The sequence below is a fragment of the Mustela putorius genome, unplaced genomic scaffold (assembly GCF_011764305.1).
Source record: "Mustela putorius furo isolate JIRA1106 unplaced genomic scaffold, ASM1176430v1.1 tig00003853_pilon_pilon_pilon, whole genome shotgun sequence".
NCBI lineage: Eukaryota > Metazoa > Chordata > Mammalia > Carnivora > Mustelidae > Mustela > Mustela putorius.
In genome coordinates this window covers 21,047,860-21,070,561 of record NW_025422005.1, presented here as the reverse complement: position 1 = coordinate 21,070,561, position 22,702 = coordinate 21,047,860, and the positions used below count along the sequence as shown (strand labels likewise).

Here is a 22,702-nt window from a genome sequence, read left to right as displayed (position 1 = left end):
GAGGCGGGGAGCGGTGCCGGAAGTACTCGGGGAGGGCCGAGCAGTCGGACCGGCTGCTGAGACGAACGCTTCACTGGGGCAGTCTCCGCATATCATGGGGAGATAGACGCTGCTGCCTGTGAGTCTTGGGCCCTGGCAGTTGAGGAAGAAGAGTGGGAGGAGGGAGTCAGGACCCAGACCCACAGTGGGTCAGTGTTTGAAGAACTAGGTTGTGGAGGAGACCGGGTTGTGCGAGGAATCAGGCTGTTGGGACGGGACTGAGGGGAACGGGGCTCGGAGAAGACGCGGCTGTGGGGACCCGGGCTGTAGACGGGACTTAGGGAACGGGGACGGATGTGAGTTCTCCGGCACCTGAGGGAAAAGCGGTGTGAGAGGGACAGGATTGTGAAGACCCGTGCTCCTAAGAGGAGAGGGTCGGAGAGGAAAGGGGCGTGAAGACACGGGCTTCCGAAAGGTAAAAACGGAGCTGTGAGGACTTGGGCTCCTAAGAGACAGAAGCGGGACAGTGAAGATCCAGGCTCCTAAGGAGTCAGAAAAAGGGTAGCGAAGACTTAGGTTCCTGAGGGGCAGGAGCACTCAGAGAACACTTGGGTTTGGAAGGAACAGCAGCGGGCAATGAAGACGGGCTTCTGTGGGGACGGGATCGGGGCTTGGAGACTCCGAAGTACCTGAGGGAACAGGGCTGTGAGGACCCGAGCTCACCAAAGCGGAGAGTGTAAGGGGCCATGGCTGCGAGACCACACTCCAAGGGAAAGGGAGAGAGTTTGGAAAAGATCTAGTGGTTTTGTTTTTTTTTTTTTTTTTCTCACACACTCTGAGTCCAGAGTGGTAAAGGATGTATTCCGGGGAAGAAGACCCTTCCTTCGCGCTGCCTGCTTGGCTTTGGGCAGGCTTTTCTTGTGTCAGATACTTTATCTGGGAAAGCCCCATGCAAGCATCTTCGTTTTCTGCTTCATTCTTTCGAAGCTCTGATGTGAAGTCGAAGCCGTTTGAACCCAGTTATATACTTGATAAGTGCTTTAAATACCATTCCATTCAACCTTATTGAGCACAGATCTCTGCATCTCAAATCAAAGAATGTTGGAGATAGGAGGACAGGATGGCCCAGAAAGATAATCTTTTTTAAACTCCTGTTTTATATGCAAAGGGGCTAAGGTCCAAAGAGGGTATAGGATCACAGTGAGGTAATGATTGATTAGGTCATAATTTTGATATAGTACCCTGCTGTGTCTAGCAAATAGGAGATACTTGGCAAGTAGCCTTGAAAACATGCTTCTAGAATCTTTGCTTTAACCTCAAACTCAAGAAGGAAATTTTTTCCCAAATGTAGTACTTTATTTTGAGGCTTTTTACTGTATTGACATCAATACATTGAATGACACTTAACCAGGTAGGGAACCTTTAAACCAAGCCCCATCTCCCCCCACCCCCCAAATTTAGGAAGCAGTTTTGAAAGTTGCAGATAAATAAGTTGTATCCTGTATTTTTATTATAGGCCTTTACTGGAGATGGCTGCTTTTATTTTATTTTCTATTTATTATTTTTTTAAGATTTCTTATTTGAGAGAGACAGCGAGTACAAGCAGGGGAAGCCGAAGAGGGAACAGGAGAAACAGGCTGCCCGCTGAGCAGGGAGCCTGATTTCAGCTCCATCCCAGCACCCTGGGATCATGACCTGAGCCAAAGGCAGGTGCTTTAACCAACTGAGTCCCCCTCCCCACCCATCCCTGCACCCCAGATGGCTGCTTTTCAAAAAGAATGTCAAAGATACTTGGACGAGTCACTTCCTTTCAATAATATCTTTTCCTGAAAAGACTAATCAGGCACTATCATAAGCACTTTCAAATATTAAATCATTTAATTATCACTTACAGCCCCATAAGTTAGATATTGAAATTGGTTCAGAATTGGTTCAGAGATTAAGTACCTTGCCTGAAAACATGGTACTAAACCCATGTTATGTGTTTGACTAGCTTTGTTCTACTTTTCTTTCTTTTTTTTTTTTTTTTTTTAAGATTTTATTTATTTGACAGACAGAGATCACAAGTAAGCAGAGAGGCAGGCAGAGAGAGATGAGGAAGCAGGCTCCTTGCTGAGCAGAGAGCCTGACATGGGCTCGATCCCAGGACCCTGGGATCATGACCTGAGCCGAAGGCAAAGGCTTTAACCCACTGAGCCACCCAGGTGCCCCTGTTCTACTTTTCTAAGTGAATTCTTCTCCATGTATCAGTTTGCACATCAACAAAATAGAAATAACACACAAAACATATCATTGAATGAAAGCACCTCCCTCTCCCTTAAGACTTCTCTTTATGTGAAGTACTGTAACTTGTTAGGATACTTATATAGTATAATATTTGAGGAGAACTAAATTTTGGTGGTTTTTTATTTTTTTTAAGATTTTATTTATTTATTTGACATAGAGACACAGCAAGAGAGGGAACACGAGCAGGGTGAGGGGGAGAGGGAGAAGCAGGCCTCCTGCCCGGCATAGAGCCCAGTGTGGGGCTCAATCCCAGGACGCTGGGGTCATGACCAGAGCCCAAGGCAGAGGCTTAATGACTGAGCCGCACAGGTGCCCCGTTTTTTCTATGTTTTAAATAATAGATATTTAAGATAGGAAAATGGGACCTGAATCGAACTTTTTCTCACAATGGACTAGGATATATTTAATTTTAAATTTAGGAGGCCAAGAAAGACCAACTTGAAGAACAAGAACCTAAATAGTACTGACTTTAAATTAATTTTAACCTAAACTAAATCAGGGAAATTGGGCCAACTAGTTGAAACTATTATTTTTTCCCAAAGGGTCAGCTTATACTGTTTGAAAGTGCCTCTACTGTTTGCAAGTGATCAAAACTTACACCAAATTATGAAATAAAGCATGCCCATGCCACCATTTCAAAGTACCTGATGGTTTAATTAATGATAACTTAGTTCTGAGTTAATATCCTGGTCTACATTTGCAAAATGTATTTATTTCACTCATTTGTGGCTCTAGCATTGAGTTATAATAGTACTTCAAAGTACCTGATCAGAAAATCATTGTGTTAGAGCAGATACGAAAATAGAACATATTACTTTTGATCTGCAGTCTTCATGGTAAGCCCCCAAATACTTTGGAGATAATATACCAGCAGTGGTTAGAGTCTAGTGTAAAACAGGTGTGCTGGATGCAGAAGACAAACTGAAATCAGTACATATGGACTTAATCTAAAATCTTACACTAATTCTTAGAGCTGAAAAGGACTTTAAAATCTGTCTGATCCTATTCTTTTTTTTTTTTTTTTAGAGATTTTATTTATTTATTTGACAAACAGATCACAAGTAGGCAGATAAGCAGGTGGAGGGAGAGGGGAGGAAGCAGGCTCCCTGCAGAGCAGAGAGCCCATGACCTGAGCCGAAGGCAGACCTGAGCCGAAGGCAGACCTGAGCCGAAGGCAGAAGCTTTAACCCACTGAGCCACCCAGGCGCCCCCATGTTTTAATTTGTTAAGGTCTGTAGTCATAAAAATGGTTATAGGATGGCACCCCACATACCACAATGGGAAAACCTTTTAGTTTTATTTTTTATTTTTTTTAACATTTTATTTGTTTATTTGACAGAGAGAGAGAGGGAACACAAGCAGGGGGAGTGGGAAAGGGAGAAGCGGGCTCCCTGCCGAGCAGGGAGCCCAATGTGAGCCTAGGATCATGATCTGACCGGAAGGCAGACGCCTGACGACTGAGACACCCAGGTGCCCAGCCTTTAGTTTTAATACAGTGGTTTTTGTAACTAAGATTTAGAAGAGGAGGCATATATATTATATAATTTTAGCAAACATTTATTTGTACTTTCCATGTACCAGGCACTCTTCTGAGTGCTTTAGATTCATAAACTCAGTGTATTATCACAACAGTCCCATGAGATACACTATATGATTAACTCAATTTTTCAGGTGAGGAAATTGAGGCATAAAGAGATTAGATAACTTGCTCAGGGACTTAAGCTATTATTAAGTGGCAGAGTTGGTGCTTGAACTCAGACACTGCTGCCAGGGTCCATGCCTTCAACCTTTCTATTAAGTCAAAACCACCTAAATAGCACCAAACTAGGCAAAAAAAACTAGTGGGAAAAAAATCCCACGTTTCTATTGTTCTTGGGTCTTCTGTGTAGGATGCAATTAATGATTCTGTTTTTTTAGGCTGGGAAATATGAATTCATTTAGATACATGTAGAAGCTAGTGAGAAGAGAAACAGGTACAAAACCCAGTCATTAGGTGAAGTCATGTACCGTAGTGATAGGGCATTTATGTCATTAGTCTGGCAGTCCCCTTCACTCCAGTATTTTAAATAATTCCTAAACATTTCAGAAATAAAAGGGTTTTAGAGACAATCTGGTCTTTTACTCCCCTATTCTGTTCCCCTAATAAAAAAAAAATCTTGGGGCACCTGGATGACTCAGTGGGTTAAGCCTCTGCCTTCAGCTTAGGTGATGATCCCAGGATTGGGATCGAGCCTCACATCAGGCTCTCTGCTCAGTAGGGAGCCTGCTTCCTCTTCTCTCTCTCTCTCTGTCTACCTCTCTGCCTACTTGTGATCTCTATTTCTGTCAAATAAATAAAATCTTAAAAAAAAAATCTTGGGGCGCCTGGGGGGCTCAGTGGGTTGGGCCGCTGCCTTCGGCTCGGGTCATGATCTCAGGGCCCTGGGATCGAGTCCCGCATCGGGCTCTCTGCTCGGCGGGGAGTCTGCTTCCTCCTCTCTCTCTCTCTCTGCCTGCCTCTCTGCCTACTTTTTTAAAATCTTTAAAAAAAAAAAAAATCTTGGTGGGTGGATCTGTGGGGTGCTTGGCTGGCTCAGTCGGAAGAGCATGTAACTCTTGATCTCGGGTTTGTAAGTTCAAGCCCCCAGCATAGGGTGTAGAGTATACTTAGAAAATCTTTTTTTTTTTTTTTAGATTTTATTTATTTATTTGACAGAGAGAAACACAGCAAGAGAGGGAACACAAGCAGGGAGAGTGGGAGAGGGAGAAGCAGGTTTCCTGCCAAGCAGGGAGCCCGATGTGGGTCTAGATCCCAGAACCTTGGGATCATGACCTGAGCCGAAGGCAGAGGCTTAACGACGGAGCCACCCAGGTGCCCCAGAAAGAAAATCTTTAGGAAAAAAAAGTCTGTTAATGAAACAAATGTCTAAAAAACACCATGGTCTTATAACTACTACAAGGTATCCCCCCATATCCTAACCTTCTGAAAATCGGATACTCTTAGTACAGTAGTAGGGTTGCAACTGGATTTCTGTTTGAGGTTAAAGCTGAAAAGGGAAAAGCAGTTAGGAGCTGTTACCCTAAGCCTATCAACAGGAGTTTAAATGTAACTGGTAAGGGGGAGGAAGGATAGGCTTGGTATTTAATTGAACTCCAGCCATACAATCTTGTTTTGATAAAATTACTAAATAACTTTTACTGTAAATCACTGGGGCATGGACTTGTTTTGTAACTCCTGGCATGTGATTTCTACATAGTAGGTGCTAATAAGGGTTTACTCTTATAATTGTTCTCCCAAACTGTCTCACAGAAAATGCCCGTTTTGACACAGCAGTGCTTTCTATTTCTTGGCATTCCAAGTAAGTGAAAATTAGAAATTTGAGGAGCCCAAAGGCAACCAAGGTATATTATGTAATGGAATTCAGGTTATTTACAGTCACTTCATGCCATTGTGCTTGGTCAGCATCATCCACAATTGTACTTGATGAAAGTTGTCAGTATACAAATAATTTGGATGTAGAGGCATTGACCATTTCAGAATGGTTGTGATGTTTTGTTTTTTAATTTACATACCAAAAAATCCACTCTTTTGGGAGTACAGTTCTGTGAGTTGTGACAAATGCATACTGTCGTATAAGCACCATAACACTGCTACCTCACAGTTCCACCACCCCCAGAGTTTGCTTCATGCTGTTCTTCGTTGTCCAGCCCTAGCACTCTAAGCCACTGGCAGCCACTAACCTGTTTTCTCCACCCATATCGACTGGCCTTTTACAGAGTGTCATTCATATAAATGGAATCATACAGTAAGTAGCCTTTTGAGTCTTGCCTCTCACTTAGCATACGCACTCGAGATTACCCATGTTGTTGCATGGATCAGTAATTGTTCCTTCCTACTGCTGAGTAGTATTCTATTATATGGATATATATTCTTAGTTTATCCACTCATCAGTTGAAGGGAATCTGGATTGTTTCCACTTTTTGGCAGTTAATAATGTTGCTATAACATTCACGTACCGATTTTTGTGTGAACGTGTTTTCATTTCTTTAGGGTAAATAACTAGGGGTGGGATTGCCGGATCATATGATAAGTATATATTTAGCTTTGTAAGAAACTGCCAAGCTGGGGTGCCTGGCTGGCTCAGTCAGTTAAGCAGCTGCCTTCAACTCAGGTCATGATCCTGGAGTCATTGGATCGAGTCCTGAGTCAGACTCGCTGCTAAGCAGGGAGTCGGCTTCTACCTCCCCTCCTCTACCCAACTTGTGCGCTATCACTCACTCTCTCAAATAAATAATATCTAAAAAAATTTAAAAAATTAAAAAAATCCTGCTAAACTGTTTTCCACAGAGATTGCACCATTTTAAACATTCACACAGAAATGTATGACGGTTTCAGTTGCTCAACATCCTCTCCAGCACTGGTTGATTTTTTAAAAATTTTAATTATTCTAATAGTATTTAGTATTCATTTCCCTAATTGCATTTCCCAGATGACTAATGATACTGAGTATCTTTTCATGTGTTTATTTGCCATCTGTTTATCTTAGGTGAAGGATCTGTTCAGATTTTTTGCCCATTTTTTAAATTGGTCTTTCTCTTATTGTTGAATTTTGAGAGTTCTTTATATATCCTGGATACAAGTTGTTTGTCAGATATATGATTTGTAAATATTTTCTCTTAGTCTATGACTGAGAGAGCAGGAGTTTGCATTTTGATTAAATCCACTTTTTTCTGGTAGAAAATAAAATAAAATTTTATTATTATTTTATTTTCTCTTTAAGATTTTATTTATTTGACAGAGAGAGACAGTAAGAGAGGGAGCACAAGCAGGGGGAGTGGGAGAGGGAAAAGCAGGCTTCCCACTGAGCAGGGAACCCGATGGGGGCTCGATCCCAGGACCCTAGGATCATGACCTGAGCCAAAGGCAGATGTGTAAGGACTGAGCCACCCAATCACATACTTAAGCAGTTTCTTTCTTTTGTGGATTGCGCCTTTGGTGTTATATCTAAGATTCCTGCCCTGACCCAAAGTTACAAAGATTTTTTTCCCTACACTTTCTTGTAAAAGTTTTATGGATTTACATTTTTTTAAAAGATTTTCTTTATTTGACAGAGAAATAGCAAGAGAAGGAACACAAGCAGGGGGGAATGGGAGAGAGAGAAGCAGGCTCCCCAGTGAGCAGGAGCCCAATGCAGGGCTCGATCCCAGGGCTCTGGGATCATGACCTGAGTTGAAGGCAGACGCTCAATGACTGAGCCACCCAGGCACCCCTCTTCCTCGTTTTTTAAAAACATCTTTATTGAGATGCTATTCACATATCATACAATTCACCATTGTCAGATGTACAGTTCAGTGGCTTTTTTTTGTACACTCATGCTTGTGCAGCCATCACCATAATCTTATTTCGATTATTATTTTTTTAACAGACTTTTTTTTTTAAGATTTTATTTATTTATTTGACAGAGATCTCAAGTAGGCAGAAAGGCAGGCAGAGAGAGAGAAGGAAGCGGGCTCCCTGCTGAGCAGTGAGCCCCATGCGGGGCTAGATCCCAGGACCCTGGGATCATGACCTGAGCTGAAGGCAGAGGCTTTAACCCACTGAGCCACCCAGGCGCCCCTAATTTCGATTATTTTTATCCCCCCTAAAATGAATCCTCTGCCATTAGCAGTCAGTCCCTAATCTTTTCCCCCATTCTTCAGCCCTATAAATTTTTAAAAAAGTTTTATTTATTTAAGTAATCTCTACACCCAGCACGCAGCTTGATCTTATGACCCCCAGATCAAGAGTCACATTCTCTTACACTGAGCCAGCCAGGCATCTTTTATTCAGCTTAATATTTTCATGAGTCTTATTCTTTTCCAGTGTATTTCGTTTTGTGGTTATACCCAAATGTATTTAACTATATCACTTTTTAAAAGAAAGATTTTATTTATTTATTTGACAGAGACCCAGTGAGAGAAAAAACACAAGCAGGGGGAGTGGGAGAGGGGAAAGTAGGCCTCCTGCTGAGCAGGGAGCTCCATGTGGGCCTCAAAACTAGGACCCTGGGATCATGGCCTGAGCTGAGGGGAGATGCCCAAGGACTGAGCCACCCAGGCACCCTCACTTTTTTTTTTTTAAGCTTTTATTCCTTTTATTCGTTTATTTGACAGAGACACAGCAAGAGAGGGTACACAAGCAAGAGGAGTGGGAGAGGGAGAAATAGGCTTCCCGCTGAGCGTGGAGCCCAAAGTGGGACTTGATCCCAGGACACTGGGACCATGACCTGAGCCAAAGGCAGATGCTTAACTGGCTGAGCTACCCAGGCACCCCTAACTATATCACTTTTTTTTTTTTAAAGATTTTATTTATTTATTTGACAGAGAGAAATCACAAGTAGGCAGAGAGGCAGGCAGAGAGAGAGAGGAGGAAGCAGGCTCCCTGCTGAGCAGAGAGCCCGATGCGGGACTCGATCCCAGGACCCTGAGATCATGACCTGAGCCGAAGGCAGCGGCTTAACCACTGAGCCACCCAGGCGCCCACTATATCACTTTTGATGGACATTTAGGTTGATAATCCTCATATGTATATTTCTATTTACATAGATGTCCAACTATAAATTGCTAAAGATTGAACTATGGGATCAAACCAACATATGCTTTTCTTTTTTCTTTCTTTTTCTTTCTTTTTTTAGAGAGAGTATAGGTGCCAGTGGTGGGGGAGGGGCAGAGGATGAATGAGAGTGAGAATCTTAAGCATGCTCTATGGGACATGGGACTTGATCTCATGTCCCTGAGATCATGACCTGAGCCAAAATCAAGAGCTGGATGCTCAACTGACTGAGCCACTGAGGTGCCCCAGTACATGCTTTTCTGATTTTGGTAGATACTGCCAAGTAGCCCTTTGTAGAGACCTAACTAATTTATATCCTCCACCCCACTCCCAAATCCAACAATGTGTGAAATGACTGTTTCTCTATAAAACTTTCAAATGGGCACCTGGGTGGCTTAGTGGGTTAAGCCTCTGCCTTCGGTTCAGATCATGATCTCAGGATCCTGGGATCAAGCCCGGCATTGGGCTCTCTGCTCAGTGTGGAGCCTGTTTCCTCTCTTCCCCATCCACCCACCCCCCTGCTGCCTCTCTGCCTACTTGTGATCTCTGTCTGTCAAATAAGTAAATAAAATCTTTAAAAAAAAAAAATAAAACTTTGTGGGCGCCTGGGTGGCTCAGTGGGTTGAGCCGCTGCCTTCGGCTCAGGTCATGATCTCGGGGTCCTGGGATCGAGTCCCACATCGGGCTCTCTGCTCGGCAGGGAGCCTGCTTCCTTCTCTCTCTGCCTGCCTCTCAGTGTACTTGTAATTTCTCTCTGTCAAATAAATAAATAAAATCTTTAAAAAAAAATAATAAAACTTTGAAACAGTACTTATAAAACTTTTCCATCATTGCCAAAGGAGTAATAAATAGTTTCAATTTGCATTTTTATTATGAATGAAAATAAGGATCATTTCATTACTTTTTTTTTTTTTAAAGGTTTTATTTATTTATTTGACAGACAGAGATCACAAGTAGGCAGAAAGGCAGGCAGAGAGAGACAGAGGAGGAAGCAGGCTCCCTGCTACGCAGAGAGCCCGATGCGGGGCTCAATCCCAGGACCCTGGGATCATGACCTGAGCCGAAGGCAGAGGCTTTAACCCACTGAGCCACTCAGGTGCCCCATCATTACTTTTTTTTTAAGGATCATTCCATTACTTTAAGAGCTATTTGCAGTCATTTTTTTGTTGTTTTTTGCAATTTTTCTTTTGGGTTGTTGGGTGTATATTGATGTGTAGGTATTTTTTATATGTGAAAGAAATTAGTTTTTTGTCTTTGATACATATTGTATGTATTTTTGCTAGTTTGTCTTTTGTCCTTTAACTTTATTATGTTTTTTGTCATGCAGACATTTTCATTTTTATTTAAAAATTTAATTTTTTTTTCAGATATTTTTATTTATATGTGATTGAACACGTCAGTCTTTTATGGCTCCTGAGCTTTGTGTCATCTTTAGAAGGGCTTCTCTTTTCTTTTCTTTTAAAATGTATTTATTTATCTTAGAGAGAGAAAGAGACCAAGCAAGCATGAGTAGGTTGGAGGGGGGCAGAAGGAGAGGGAGAAAAAGAAACCCAAGCAGACTCTGATTGGAACCTGATGTGAGATTTGATCCTACAACCCGGAACTCAGGACCTGAACCAGAATCAAGAGTCAGATGCATAACTGACTGAGCCATCCAGGTGCCGCAAAAGTGTTTTTCACTCATGACTGAGAATAAATTTTTTTTAATTTTTAAAAATTGAGATAATCATAGATTTATGTGTAGTTACAAGAAATAATGCTTTGCTCAGTTTTCCCCAATGGTACATTTTGCAAAACTGTTGTCTGTTATGATAACCAGGATATTCACATTGATGTAATCTGTTAGTCTTACTCAGATTTACCCAGTTTTACTTGTGTCCATTTACTTGTGTTCAGTTATGGATGTATGTGGATTAAGTCCTATACAACTTAGTCAGTTTTATAGGTCCTTTTATCCATCATCACAGTTAAGACAGTGAACTGAATCACTGTCCCTCATTTTGCCCTTTTATAACCACATCTGATTCCCTGCCACCCTGTCTCTGACAACCTCACTAATCTGCCCTCTATTCCTAAAATTTTATCATTTCAAAGATGTTCTATAAATGTACTCTTTAAAAAAAAGGGGGGGGGGATTTTATTTATTTGAGAGAGAGAGTGAATAAGAGAGAGAACACAGGAGTGGGGGCGGGGAGAGGTGACACAGTGCTTGATTCCAGGATGCTGAGATCATGACCTGAGCTGAAGGCTTAACAACTTAACCGACTAAGCCACCCAGGAGCCCCAGACATACTCTTTTTGTAATCTTTTGTTCAGCATAATTCTCTGGAGGTTCATTCAAGTTGTATGTATCAAGTTTTTTTCTTTTTATTGATAAGTAATTTTCCATGATATGGATATACCACAGTTTGTTTAATCATTCACTTCTTAAGAGACATCTGAACTGATTACAGTTGAGTATTACAAATAAAGCTACTATGATATTCATGTGCAGGTTTTGGTGTGAATGTAAGTTTTCATTTCTCTAGGATAAATGCCTAGGACTTGAATTGTTGGGTCATATAATAGTTGCATGTTGAGTTTTTTTTTCCTGAGTCAGATTTTTTTTTTTTTAAGATTTTATTTATTTATTTGACAGAGAGAGAGATCACAAATAGGCAGAGAGACAGGCAGAGAGAGAGATGAGGAGAAGCAGGCTCCCTGCTCAGCAGAGAGCCCAATGTGGGACTCGATCCCAGGCCCCTGGGATCATGACCTGAGCCGAAGGTAGAGGCCCAACCCACTGAGCCACCCAGGCGCCCCTCCTGAGTCAGATTTATTGAGGTATAATTTGCATGCAATAAAATGTGCACATTTTAGGTAGACAGTTTGATGAGTTTTGATAAATGCATGCATCTGGGTAAGCATCACCCCACTCAGGATAGAGCGTGTTTACATACATACAAACTTTCCCTATCCACAGCACAAACTTCCCCCATGCCCCAAACTCTCTGCCCCATCTATTGCTAGAGATTAGTTTTTTGTTTTTTGTTTTTGTTTTTGTTTTTTGTTTTTTGTTTTGACAGACAGAGATCACAAGTAGGCAGAGAGGCAGGCAGAGAGAGGAGGATGCATGCTCCCCGCCAAGCAGAGAGCTACATGTGGGGCTGGATCCCAGGACCCTGAGATCATGACCTGAGCTGAAGGCAGAGGCTTTAACCCACTGAGCCACCCAGGTGCCCCTAGAGATTAGTTTTTAGATCATTAGACATTAGGATTTCATATAAATCATACATTGTGTATTCTTTTGGAACTGACTTTTTTTTTTTTTACTTAAATATTTTAAGTTATCCCTATTGTTACGTATCAGTGATTTGTTCCCTTCCCCCCACCTTTTTTTTTTTTTTTTAAAAGATTTTATTTTTTTGTTTTGTTTTTTAAAGTGAGCTCCACACCCAACATGGGCCTGAACTCATAACCCTGATTTTAAAATTGCAGGCTCCGGGCACCTGGGTGGCTCAGTGGGTTAAAGCCTCTGCCTTTGGCTCGGGTCATGATCTCGGGATCATGGATCAAGCCTCCCATCAGGCTTTCTGCGCAATGGAGAGCCTGCTTCCTCCTCTCTCTCTCTCTCTGTCTGTCAAATAAATAAATAAAATATTTAAAGAAAAATAAAATTGCAGGCTCTTTGGGACACCTGGGTGGCTCAGTCAGTTAAGCTTCTGACTTGATTTTGGCTCAAGTAATGATCTTGGGGTGTGGCCCTGTGTCCAGCCCATGTTCAGTGCAGGATCAAGCCCTGTGTCCAGCCCATGTTCAGTGCAGTCCACTTGTCCCTCTCCCTCTGCTCCTCCTCCTCCCCCATGTACGCATTTTCGAGCACTCTCTCTCTCTCTCTTTTCTAGATTTATTTATTTGACAGAGACATAGCAAGAAAGGGAACATGGACGGGGGAGTGGAAGAGGGAGAGGCAAGCTTCCTGCTGAGCAGGGAGCCCAGTGTGGGGCTCCATTCCAGGATCCTGGGATCCTGACCTGAGCCAAAGGCAGATGCTTACCAGACTGAGCTCAGGTGCCCCTTGATACAGTACTATTAACTGAATTCAGATCACAGTTTTCCCATTTTGTCTTTATGTCTTTTTAGGCTCTTCTATGACAGTACATGAGTAGATTTTTTTTAAAGAAACTGCAAACTGTTTTGCAAAGTGGCTATACTGTTTCCTTTCCTAGTGGCAGTGTACTAGTGACCCAGTTTCTCTTCATCCTCGTCAGCATTTGGTTCTATCGTCGTTTTTTATTTTACTCATAGGTGTGTGGTTTTATCTCATTGCAGGTTTAATTTGCTTTTTTTTTTATGACTAATGATATTGAACATCTTCATGTGCTCTATTTGCCATCTGTGTATCCTCTTTGGTGAAATGTCTGGTTGTGTCTTCATTTTGTGATTGAATTAGTTAAAAAAAGTTGAGTTTTGAGAGTTCTTTATAATTTTAGATACTAGTTTCATTTTTTTTTTAAGATTTTATTTTATTTATTTGACAGAGAGACAGCGAGAGAGTGAACACAAGTAGGGGGAGTGAGAGAGGGAGAAGCAGGCTTCCAGTAGAGCAGGGAGCCTGATGCGGGGCTCTGTCACAGGACCTTGGGATCATGACCTGAGCCGATGAAGGCAGACATCCAACGACTGAGCCATGCAGGCACCCCTAGATACTAGTCTTTTGTTGGATATGTAGTTTGTAAATATTTTCTCCTACTCTGTAGCTTGTCTTTTCATCCTTTTCACATGGAACTTTCACAGAAGAAATTTATTTTAATTTGATGAGGGCCAATTTATCAGTATTTCCTTTTACTGATTGTGCATTTGGTGCCAAATCTTAAGAATTCTGCCTAGTAGAGCCCAATGCTTTTCCTCTGTTTTTGTTTTTGTTTTTTTTTAATATTTTATTTATTAACAGAGAGAGAGATCACAAGTAGGCTGAGAGGCAGGCAGAGAGAGAGGGGGAAGCAGGCTCCCCTCTGAGCAGAGAGCCTGATGTGGGGCTCGATCCCAGAACCCTGAGACCATGACCTGAGCTGAAGGCAGAGGCTTTAACCCACTGAGCCACCCAGGTGCCCTTTCCTCTGTTTTTTTTTTTTTTCTAAAAGTTTTATAGTTCTACATTTTACATTAAAGACTGTGATCCAGGGGCGCTGCCGTAGCTCAGTTGTTAAGCATCTGCCTTTGCCTCAGATCATGATCCTAGAGTCCTGGGATTGAGCCCCACATGGGGCTTCCTGCTTGGTGGGGGACCTGCTTCTCCTTCTCTCTGTTGCTCCCTTGCTTGTGTTTCTTATCTCGCTGTGTCTCTCTCTGTCAAAAAAATAAATAAAATCTTTAAAAAAAAAACTGTGATCCATTTTGAGTTAGGTTTTGTACAAAGTGAGAGGTTTAGATTTCAGAATATTTTTTTAAATCTCCTACATTCTAGTATATTATTTTATATTTAAGGTTTAAATATTTGATCCATCTGAAATAGAGGAGTGCAGGGGCACCTGGGGGGCTCAGTCAGTTAAGTATCTGTCTTCAGCTCAGGGTCCTGGGATCAAGCCCTATGTCGGGCTCCTTGTTCAGTGGAATGCCTGCTTCTCCTTCTCCCTCTTCCATTCCTCCGGCTTGTGCTCTCTGGCTTTCTCTCTCTGTGTTGAATAAATAAAATCTGGGGCGCCTGAATGGCTCAGTGGGTTAAGCCTCTGCCTTCGGCTCAGGTCATGATCCCAGGGTCCTGGGATCGAGCCCCACATCGGGCTCTCTGCTCGGCGGGGAGCCTGCTTCCCCCTCTCTCTGCCTTCCTCTCTGCCTACTTGTGATCTCGGTCTGTCAAATAAATAAATAAAATCTTTAAAAAAAACAATCTTCCAAAAAAATGAAATAGAGGAGTGTATAAAGGGAGGGATATATATGTGTGTGTGTGTGTGTGTGTGTGTGTATATATATCTCCTCTCATTCCAGGTAGATCACATATTTAAATTTTGAACATGAAACCCGATTCAATTATCTGCCTTTTCCCTATTGATAAATGCTATGAACATTAGCATATAGGTTTGCCTGGGAGCACAAGTTTTCATTTTTATGCAGGAGATTTGATTTATTGTCCTTAATTGTGGTATAATTTATATACAGTAAAATGTACAGATCTTAAATATTCAGTGTGATGAATTTGACATTGTATAAACCCATGTAATTATCACCCATATGAATATGGTGTTTTATTTATTTTTTTCCAAAGATTTTATTTATTTGACAGAGAGAGAGAGAGATCACAAGTAGGCAGAGAGGCAGGCAGAGAGAGAGGAGGAAGCGGGCTCCCCGCTGAGCAGAGATCCTGATGCGAGGCTCCATCCCAGGACCCTGAGATCATGACCTGAGCTGAAAGCAGAGGCGTCAACCCCCTGAGCCATCCAGGCGCCCCTCATTATCGTGTTTTAAATCCAACCAAATAAAGGTACAGTTTAGGAAACTAAGGGCAGTGTCTGGTAATGAGTGGTTATCATATGCTTTCTTTTGTTTTGTTTTAATGGAAGAGTAGTTCGCTTTCCCAGAATTATTGAAAATGCAGAAGTATTGTTTGTTTCTCAACAAAACAGTAAAGTACAGTCCAGTTTCTGAGGGAGAAACTTTGATTTTTCTTACAATGTACAGATTCCTCTTATATCATTAGTAGCCCTTGGAACTATTCCTTAAGGCTAATTCCTAATTTGATAAATGATTATCCATATTTGGTGCTGTGTAGATAGGCTATATTTTTGTCTACAGGTCTTATTAGAGAAATTCCCATTATACAGAAACCTCTGTTACAAAAAGAGTCTTCTCCTTATTTTGAGCAATACTCAGTCCTATTTGGGAAGTCCCTTGTAGGTTGTGGGAATGTTATTTGAAAGGTATAATGTTCAGTATGGTGAACATACTGATAATCTTTAATAAGGCTCTTTCTTAACTCGCTGTGGGGGAATAGTTTGGTTTTATAACATTACAGAACTATTACCATGTCAACAATTTTTCCCTATCCTGATTCTTCCATTGATGACATTTGTGGGTAAGGGAAAGGGAGGCAAATGGTTAAAAAACAAGTGATCCTGATGCTCTGCTGTCCCCTCAGCTGCCTCTTGGCCAACAAGTTTCTCTTGGTCACTTAACCAGTAAGTAGCTAGTTGCTTTAACTTATTTATTTTTAAAGTATTTGTTTCAAGATTTTATTTATCCATTTGATAGAGAGAGACAGTGAGAGGGAACCCAAGCAGAGGGTGTGGAAGAGAGAGAAGCAGGCTTCCTGCTGAGCAGGGAGCCCGGTGCAGGACTCTATCCCGGGACCCTGGGATCTTGACTCGAGCCGAAGCCAGATGCGTAATGACTGAGTCACCCAGGATCCCCTTATTTTTAAACATTTTATTTATTTATTTGAGAGAGAGGGAGAGGGGGAGCACAAGTTGGTTTTATATACAGTATAATGCACAGGAGAGGCAGAGGGAGAGGGAGAGGGAGAAGCAGACTCTCCACTGAGCAGGGAGCCTGATGCAGGACTTGATCAAGGGCCCTGGGATTGTTACCCGAGCCAAAGGCAGACGCTTAACAGACTGAGCCACCCTGGCGCCCCATACGCTGCTTTTATTAAGGGCAGACCAGAAAAGGTCATTTCTCATATTAGAGAGTTAGACAGCTTGTTGTGGAGGAACGCAGCAATACGGGGCCAGAGTTGACAGGTGCAGATGCTCATTTAGGTTGCTAAGCTTCACCAAGTTCTGAAAACCACTGTTGTGATTCCTGCAGGTTCATTTCACAGTTTTGGCCAGTGAAGTTTTCATATGCTGCTGGCTTACCCTACCAATAGAACATTGTTTTATTGGAAGAGAAGCTACATTACTATAATTGTCATTAATTAATTTTAGAGGTTGTGTATGAAAGAGATGGAGATGTTTTCCTCAGTGTGCAGTATGAATAAGGAGACAAGAATAAGGATGTTGTTTCTCCACATCCGGTTTGCTTGGATCCTGGTCAGTGAAGATGTGCCAGGCCACGCAGCCAAAGTGCTGTGGCAAGGGTGGTGGTTGATGCCAGTTGTTTATTTACAGGTAGCTTTTGAAAATGGCTGCCTCTCATTTCACCGGGCTCACAGCCGTTGCTGATGTAATTAAAGATCTAGACACTCAGATAGCTGTAAGTAAGCTCGTTGAGGCCACTGTTGGTGGAACTTGGTAAATGTGCTTCTGATGTCGATGACACCAAAGCTGCTGTCCTCATGGCTTTAAAATTTAGGCATCTTGACTACTCTGGGTTTGGGATTCTGCATGTACTTAAAGATTGTTAACACTCAAAAAATGTGCTCTTGATGACAAAGAACAGCTTACTTTTAACAGTTGCTAAAAACGGTGTTTTTTAGACATAGACCTGACATAGATGTAAGCATGTTTTGAAGTGCCAAAAGGAACTAATCTATTTTCTTAAGTTTTGTGACTGGGTTTTAAGTGTGTGATTGTGCCATGATTTGTTTGAATATAACATAATTTGCTGTTCAGAAATAAGGCATGTAGTACTTAACCAAATATTCTATTTTTACAAAGTCTTCAAAAATGTCTTACTCATTCTAGTCTATTTTTGTACATAAGATTTACCATTTCATTTACTTTCTTCCTTATTTAATTTTGTGAACTATTTCATTTAGCTTTTGGAGACAAGATGGTTTCTAAATTTGAGGTGAGAGCAGTGAACATTCTTCATTCCCTCCATTTTTAATGTGTAGGTGTGAGTGTTCACTATCCCAGATATCCTGAAGACCCTGCAAGTCTGACAGACCTTATACAATTTTACTTTCAAACCTTATCCTTTATTAAAGATGTTTCTGGAGCTAGTTCTCTTGTTTTCCTTCTACAGCTGATTGGCCTTGGTCCTCACAGCTCCAAAAAGAAACAGGACCTCGATAAGCTCTATGAGCTGAAGTCCAAAGCTCGACAGATTATGAACCAGTTTGGCCCCTCAGCCCTAATCAACCTCTCCAATTTCTCATCCATAAAACCGGAACCAGCCAGCACCCCTCCACAAGGCTCCATGGCCAATAGCACCACAGTGGTAAAGATACCAGGCACTCCTGGGACAGGAGGGCGTCTCAGCCCTGAAAACAATCAGGTATCATCTCTTACTTTTTGCTCTCCCTTGGCATCTCTTACGTTATTTGAACCAGTAATGCTTTGAGAGATGTCTATCTCAGATGCTGCCTCTTCCTCTCAGCTGAAAAAGAGTCTTTTCCCTCCTTTGGACTTCTAAAGTTCCTTATCAGATTATCATGTACAATGTTTATCAATGTTTACTCTGTGGTATTTATGTGTGAGTGTGTATATGTACATACATTCATACACACACACTAACACATGTTGCCTATGACAGGTTTTTATATATGTATATATAAAAATATATACGCTATATAATTGTTAAATAAAATAATGAAATAACTAATGGATTCATTATTCATTATTCCTGTAATAAAAGCATTATTGCCTCTGGTCTTTTCTCCTTCTAGTTCATCCAGCTGCTCCATTATTAACTTTGTGCACTAATTCTAAAATCTCCCCCCCCATGCCCTCTCTCCCCCACTTTCTGCTCATGATTCTGATTCTGCCCTCCGGAGCCACAAGAGATAAGAAATAAGTATAATCTCTTGTCTGGGATTTATAGGCTGGATAGAATAGGAGGGAGAGACATTTCAAGAGAATGGGGTGGGGGACTAGCAAAGGTGAATGGGGAGGGTTGGGCAGACATTTGGGAAGCCAACCTGTGTTGAATGTGGAGTCTTTTGGAGGAGAACAGGAGGTAACATTACATAGGCAGGATTATGGCAGAATATACTGCGCATATGCTAGTCAGTCTCCTTTGAAACACTTAGTCATTAGACAATCTTTGCAAATATTTAATAGACGAGTAAGTAATTCTAAAAGTCATATGTCTTAGGATTATCTTGGCAGTAAGTGGACAAGAAAGGTAGAAAGGGGGTGGACTGAGAGGAAGACCAAGTCTAAGACTTTTGCAGTAAATCAAGACATGGAATGAAGGCTTGCCTTAAGTGGATTTAATAGTAGAATGCATAGATCTGACACATAATTAACAAATAATAATTTTAAAAATTTGTTTCTTCATTTCCAAAATTATACATGCATGCTTATCACAGAAACTTTAGAAATACAGAAGAATAAAGAGCCCATAATTCTACCACCACCCCAAAATAACTATGGTCAGCACTTTAATGTACGTCTTGATTATTATTTAATGGCATATGTATATGACATGACATTTCCTTTATGAAAGAGAAGTCACAGCTTCATGCACTTATACAAATATTATACAGAGATGAACACATGTTCCCTGCCATCAGGGAGCTTTCAGCCTATTAAGCCAGGAACAGGCAAGTTTATAATATATGCAGTGACAGAGGGGGCACTGGATACCCTAGAGGCCAAAGGAGGAAGTGGTTCCTTTTACTGGGTGGGCTAGGAAAAGCAGAAAGAAGCCACCATGGACAGAGCAGATAGGAAAAACATGTCCAAAGACAACAGAGGCACAGTACAAGTTACAGTTATCAGATAATTGCAAATTACTTAATGTAGAGGGAGGGTAAGGCACAGTGAGCACAAGAAGCAGAAATAAACTGACAGATGTTGGTCTCTCTTCCACACTGCTCTTTCAGCCTTTCCCTAGGCCACTTCTGTCTTGAGAGTGTAGTCTTAGAGCAGACTGCCAGGGAGGCTAGACTGTTAACTTTTGGAAAGTAGAAACTAAACCCAGCAAACTGACAGCATTTCTTCATTATAGGGGAATGAGGTATTCTGTTTCCTTAATACTTGGCTGAAAAAATCTTCTCCCAATTAACTTTAGGTTTTGACCAAGAAGAAATTACAAGACTTAGTAAGAGAAGTGGATCCTAATGAGCAATTGGATGAAGATGTGGAAGAGGTAAGATGGAGTTGGGCACCCCAGAGTCTGTGTCCCTGAGAGCTAAGACTTCAGAGGCAGACAGATCTGAATTTAAATCTTGGCTCTGCCACTTACCAGCTTTGTAGCTGTGGACACATAGCTTTTTGTGTTGGTAGGGTGTGGTATTACTTACCGACAGGGTTATTATGAGCGTCTCTTGGAATAACTTCATACAAATCACCTGGGAGAATGCCTAGCACTTTATACCTAGCAGCTGCTGCTACTTTTGCTTGGTGAAAAGGGTTCAGTTTGCTGCTCGTAGGCAGTTACGTTCAACAATTTTAGTTGTTCATGTGATATTCCTCCATGTTTCTAAGTAATACAGTTAAACAGATATTCTTCGGTTTCTGTCTTTGGACTTCCTGTAGATGAGGATTTTGTTAAGCCACTCACACATGTCCGTCCATGCTCCTTTCCCTCATTTCTCTTTTTTCTTTTTTTTTTTTTAGCAGTAGAGTTAATTTTTTTTTAAAGATTTTATTTATTTGTCAGAGAGAGAGAGAGAGAAAGAGTGCACAAGCAGGGGAAGCAGCAGGCAAAGGGAGGAGCAGACTCTCTGCTGAGCAGGGAGCCAAGATCATGACCTGAGCCAGGGTCAGATGCTTAACCAACTGAGCCACCCAGGCACCCTCCCTCATTTTTCTAATATATATATATTTTTTAAACACATATTTTTTAAGGATTTTATTTATTTATTTATTTATTTGTCAGAGAGAGAGAGAGAGAGCGAGAGCGCACAAGCTGGGGGAATAGCAGACAGAGGAAGAGGGAGAAGCAGGCTCCTCACTGAGCAAGTAGCCTGATGTGGGACTTGATCCCAGAACCCTGGGATCGTGACCTGATCCAAAGGCAGATGCTCAAGTGATAGGGCCACACAGTCATCTCTCCAATATAGTTTTTTTTGTTTTGTTTTTAAGATTTTATTTATTTACTTAGGAGAGAGAGAGTGAGAGAGCATGAGAGGGGAGAGGGTCAGAGGAAGAAGCCGACTCCCTGTTGAGCAGGGAGCCCAATGCTGGACTCCATCCCAGGACTTCAGGATCATGACCTGAGCCGAAGGCAGTCACTTAACGAACTGCGCCACCCAGGCGCCCCCCTCCAATATAGTTTTGTCACAGCATTTAGATAACTCAGAAATCAGTGTTGACATTTTTCTGATCAAGTACATATTGTTCACCTCTGAACCAAGTCCGGTTTTGTACTACCTACTAAAGTTGATAATTGACTTTTTTTTTTAAGATTTTATTTATTTGTTTGACAGAGAGAGAGAGAGCACATGCAGGGGAAGCTGCAGAGAGAGGGAGAAGCGGGCTCCCCACTGAACAGGGATCCTGACGTGGGGCTTGATCCCAGGACCTGGGATCACAACCTGAGCCAAAAGCAGACGATTAATCAACTGAGCCACCTAAGTGCCTTTGTTTCGTTGTGGGGTTTTTTTGTTTTGTTTTGTTTGTTTTTGTCAGTAATCTCTGTACCCAACATGGGACTTGAACTTACAACCCTGAAATCAAGAGTCACACATTCTACCTACTAAGCTAGCCAGGCGCCCCTATAATTGACTTATTTTTATTTAGTTTTCTTTGTGCCATTTTTTATTCTGGTTCTACTATCAGCTCTGGTATTCACCTATCAACATTGTTTTCCAAATGGATAAGTAATATGCAGATTTGGGTCCTCCTCCCCTCCCCAACTCAGATTTCATGCTCAGAAACCTCCATCCTGGGGCGCCTGGGTGGCTCAGTGGGTTAAGCCTCTGCCTTCAGCTCAGGTCATGATCTCAGGGTTCTGGGATCGAGCCCCGCATCGGGCTCTCTGCTCAGCGGGGAGCCTGCTTCTCTCTCTCTCTCTCCCTCTGCCTGCTTCTCTACCTCCTTGTGAGCTCGCTCTCTGTCAAATAAATAAATAAAATCTTTAAAAAAGAAAGAAACTCCCTCCTTTAAGGAGGACCCATGATATGATGAGCACTAGGTGTTATATGCAACCGATGAATCATTGAACACTACATCTGAAACTAATAATGTACTATATGTTGGCTGATTGAATTTGAATATCAATAATAAAAAGAACCCTCCATCATCTTCTGGTCTAATTAATTTTAGGCCACTTGAACAAGCCCTCCTCAGTCTTCCTGTCACTCTTTTTTTTTTCCCCCTCTGGCTCTCTTGTTTCCTATATCCCACATCCTCTTAGTCTCTTTTTTTGTTAGAGCGCATTTTTTTGTTATTGTTACTGCCTACAAAAGAATAGACAAGAAGCAAATGTTTGGGGGCGCCTGGGTGGCTCAGTGGGTTGAGCCTTCGGCTCAAGTCATGATCTCAGGGTCCTGGGATCGAGCCCCGCATCAGACTCTCTGCTCAGCGGGGAGCCTGCTTTCTCCTCTCTCTCTCTGCCTGCCTCTCTGCCTAATTGTGATCTCTGTCTGTCAAATAAATAAATAAAATCTTAAAAAAAAAAAAAAGAAGCAAGTGTTTGAAAGTCTCTTACATTCTAACCTCAGAACTTTTAGTTTGCATGGGTTTAGAATCAGATTATGAAAATAATTTTTTCCTTCCATTTGTGAAGGTATTGCTCCATGTCTTCAAAAAACCTATTAGGAAATCTTGTGTGGATGCCTGGCAGGCTTAGTCTGTAGAGCTTGCGACTCTTGCTTTCAGGGTTGTAAGTTCAATCCCCATGTTCAGCATCGAGCCTGCTTAGAAAAAGAAAGGAATTCCATGCTGTTCTGATCCGTTTTTTTAGTCTTCACTTTTTTTTAAATTCTGAATTTTCATATGAGCCTCAGTATCTATCTTTTTTCATTTGTTGTGCTGGCTTCCTAGAGCCTGTTTTTATTTGGGGGATGTGAGTGCCTCAATTCTGGGATGATTTTGTCTATTTTGGGGTTTGGAGTTT

The 22,702-nt window shown here is 41.7% G+C and overlaps 1 protein-coding gene across 2 annotated transcripts in view; it reads left to right on the top strand.

Moving 5' to 3' along the window:
* Window positions 1–22,702, top strand: part of TAF12 (TATA-box binding protein associated factor 12) — a 38,237-nt gene continuing 15,535 nt past the window's right edge. Inside the window, exons 1-4 of one of the 2 annotated variants that reach the window (XM_004741011.3) lie at window positions 3–118; window positions 16,921–17,005; window positions 17,720–17,971; window positions 19,712–19,789. In XM_004741011.3, coding sequence (XP_004741068.1) covers window positions 16,934–17,005; window positions 17,720–17,971; window positions 19,712–19,789 — 402 coding nt within the window. In that variant the 5' untranslated portion in view covers window positions 3–118; window positions 16,921–16,933. Of the gene's footprint in view, window positions 119–16,920; window positions 17,006–17,719; window positions 17,972–19,711; window positions 19,790–22,702 lie in introns of both variants that reach the window. The other variant, XM_004741012.2, reaches the window with a different exon arrangement.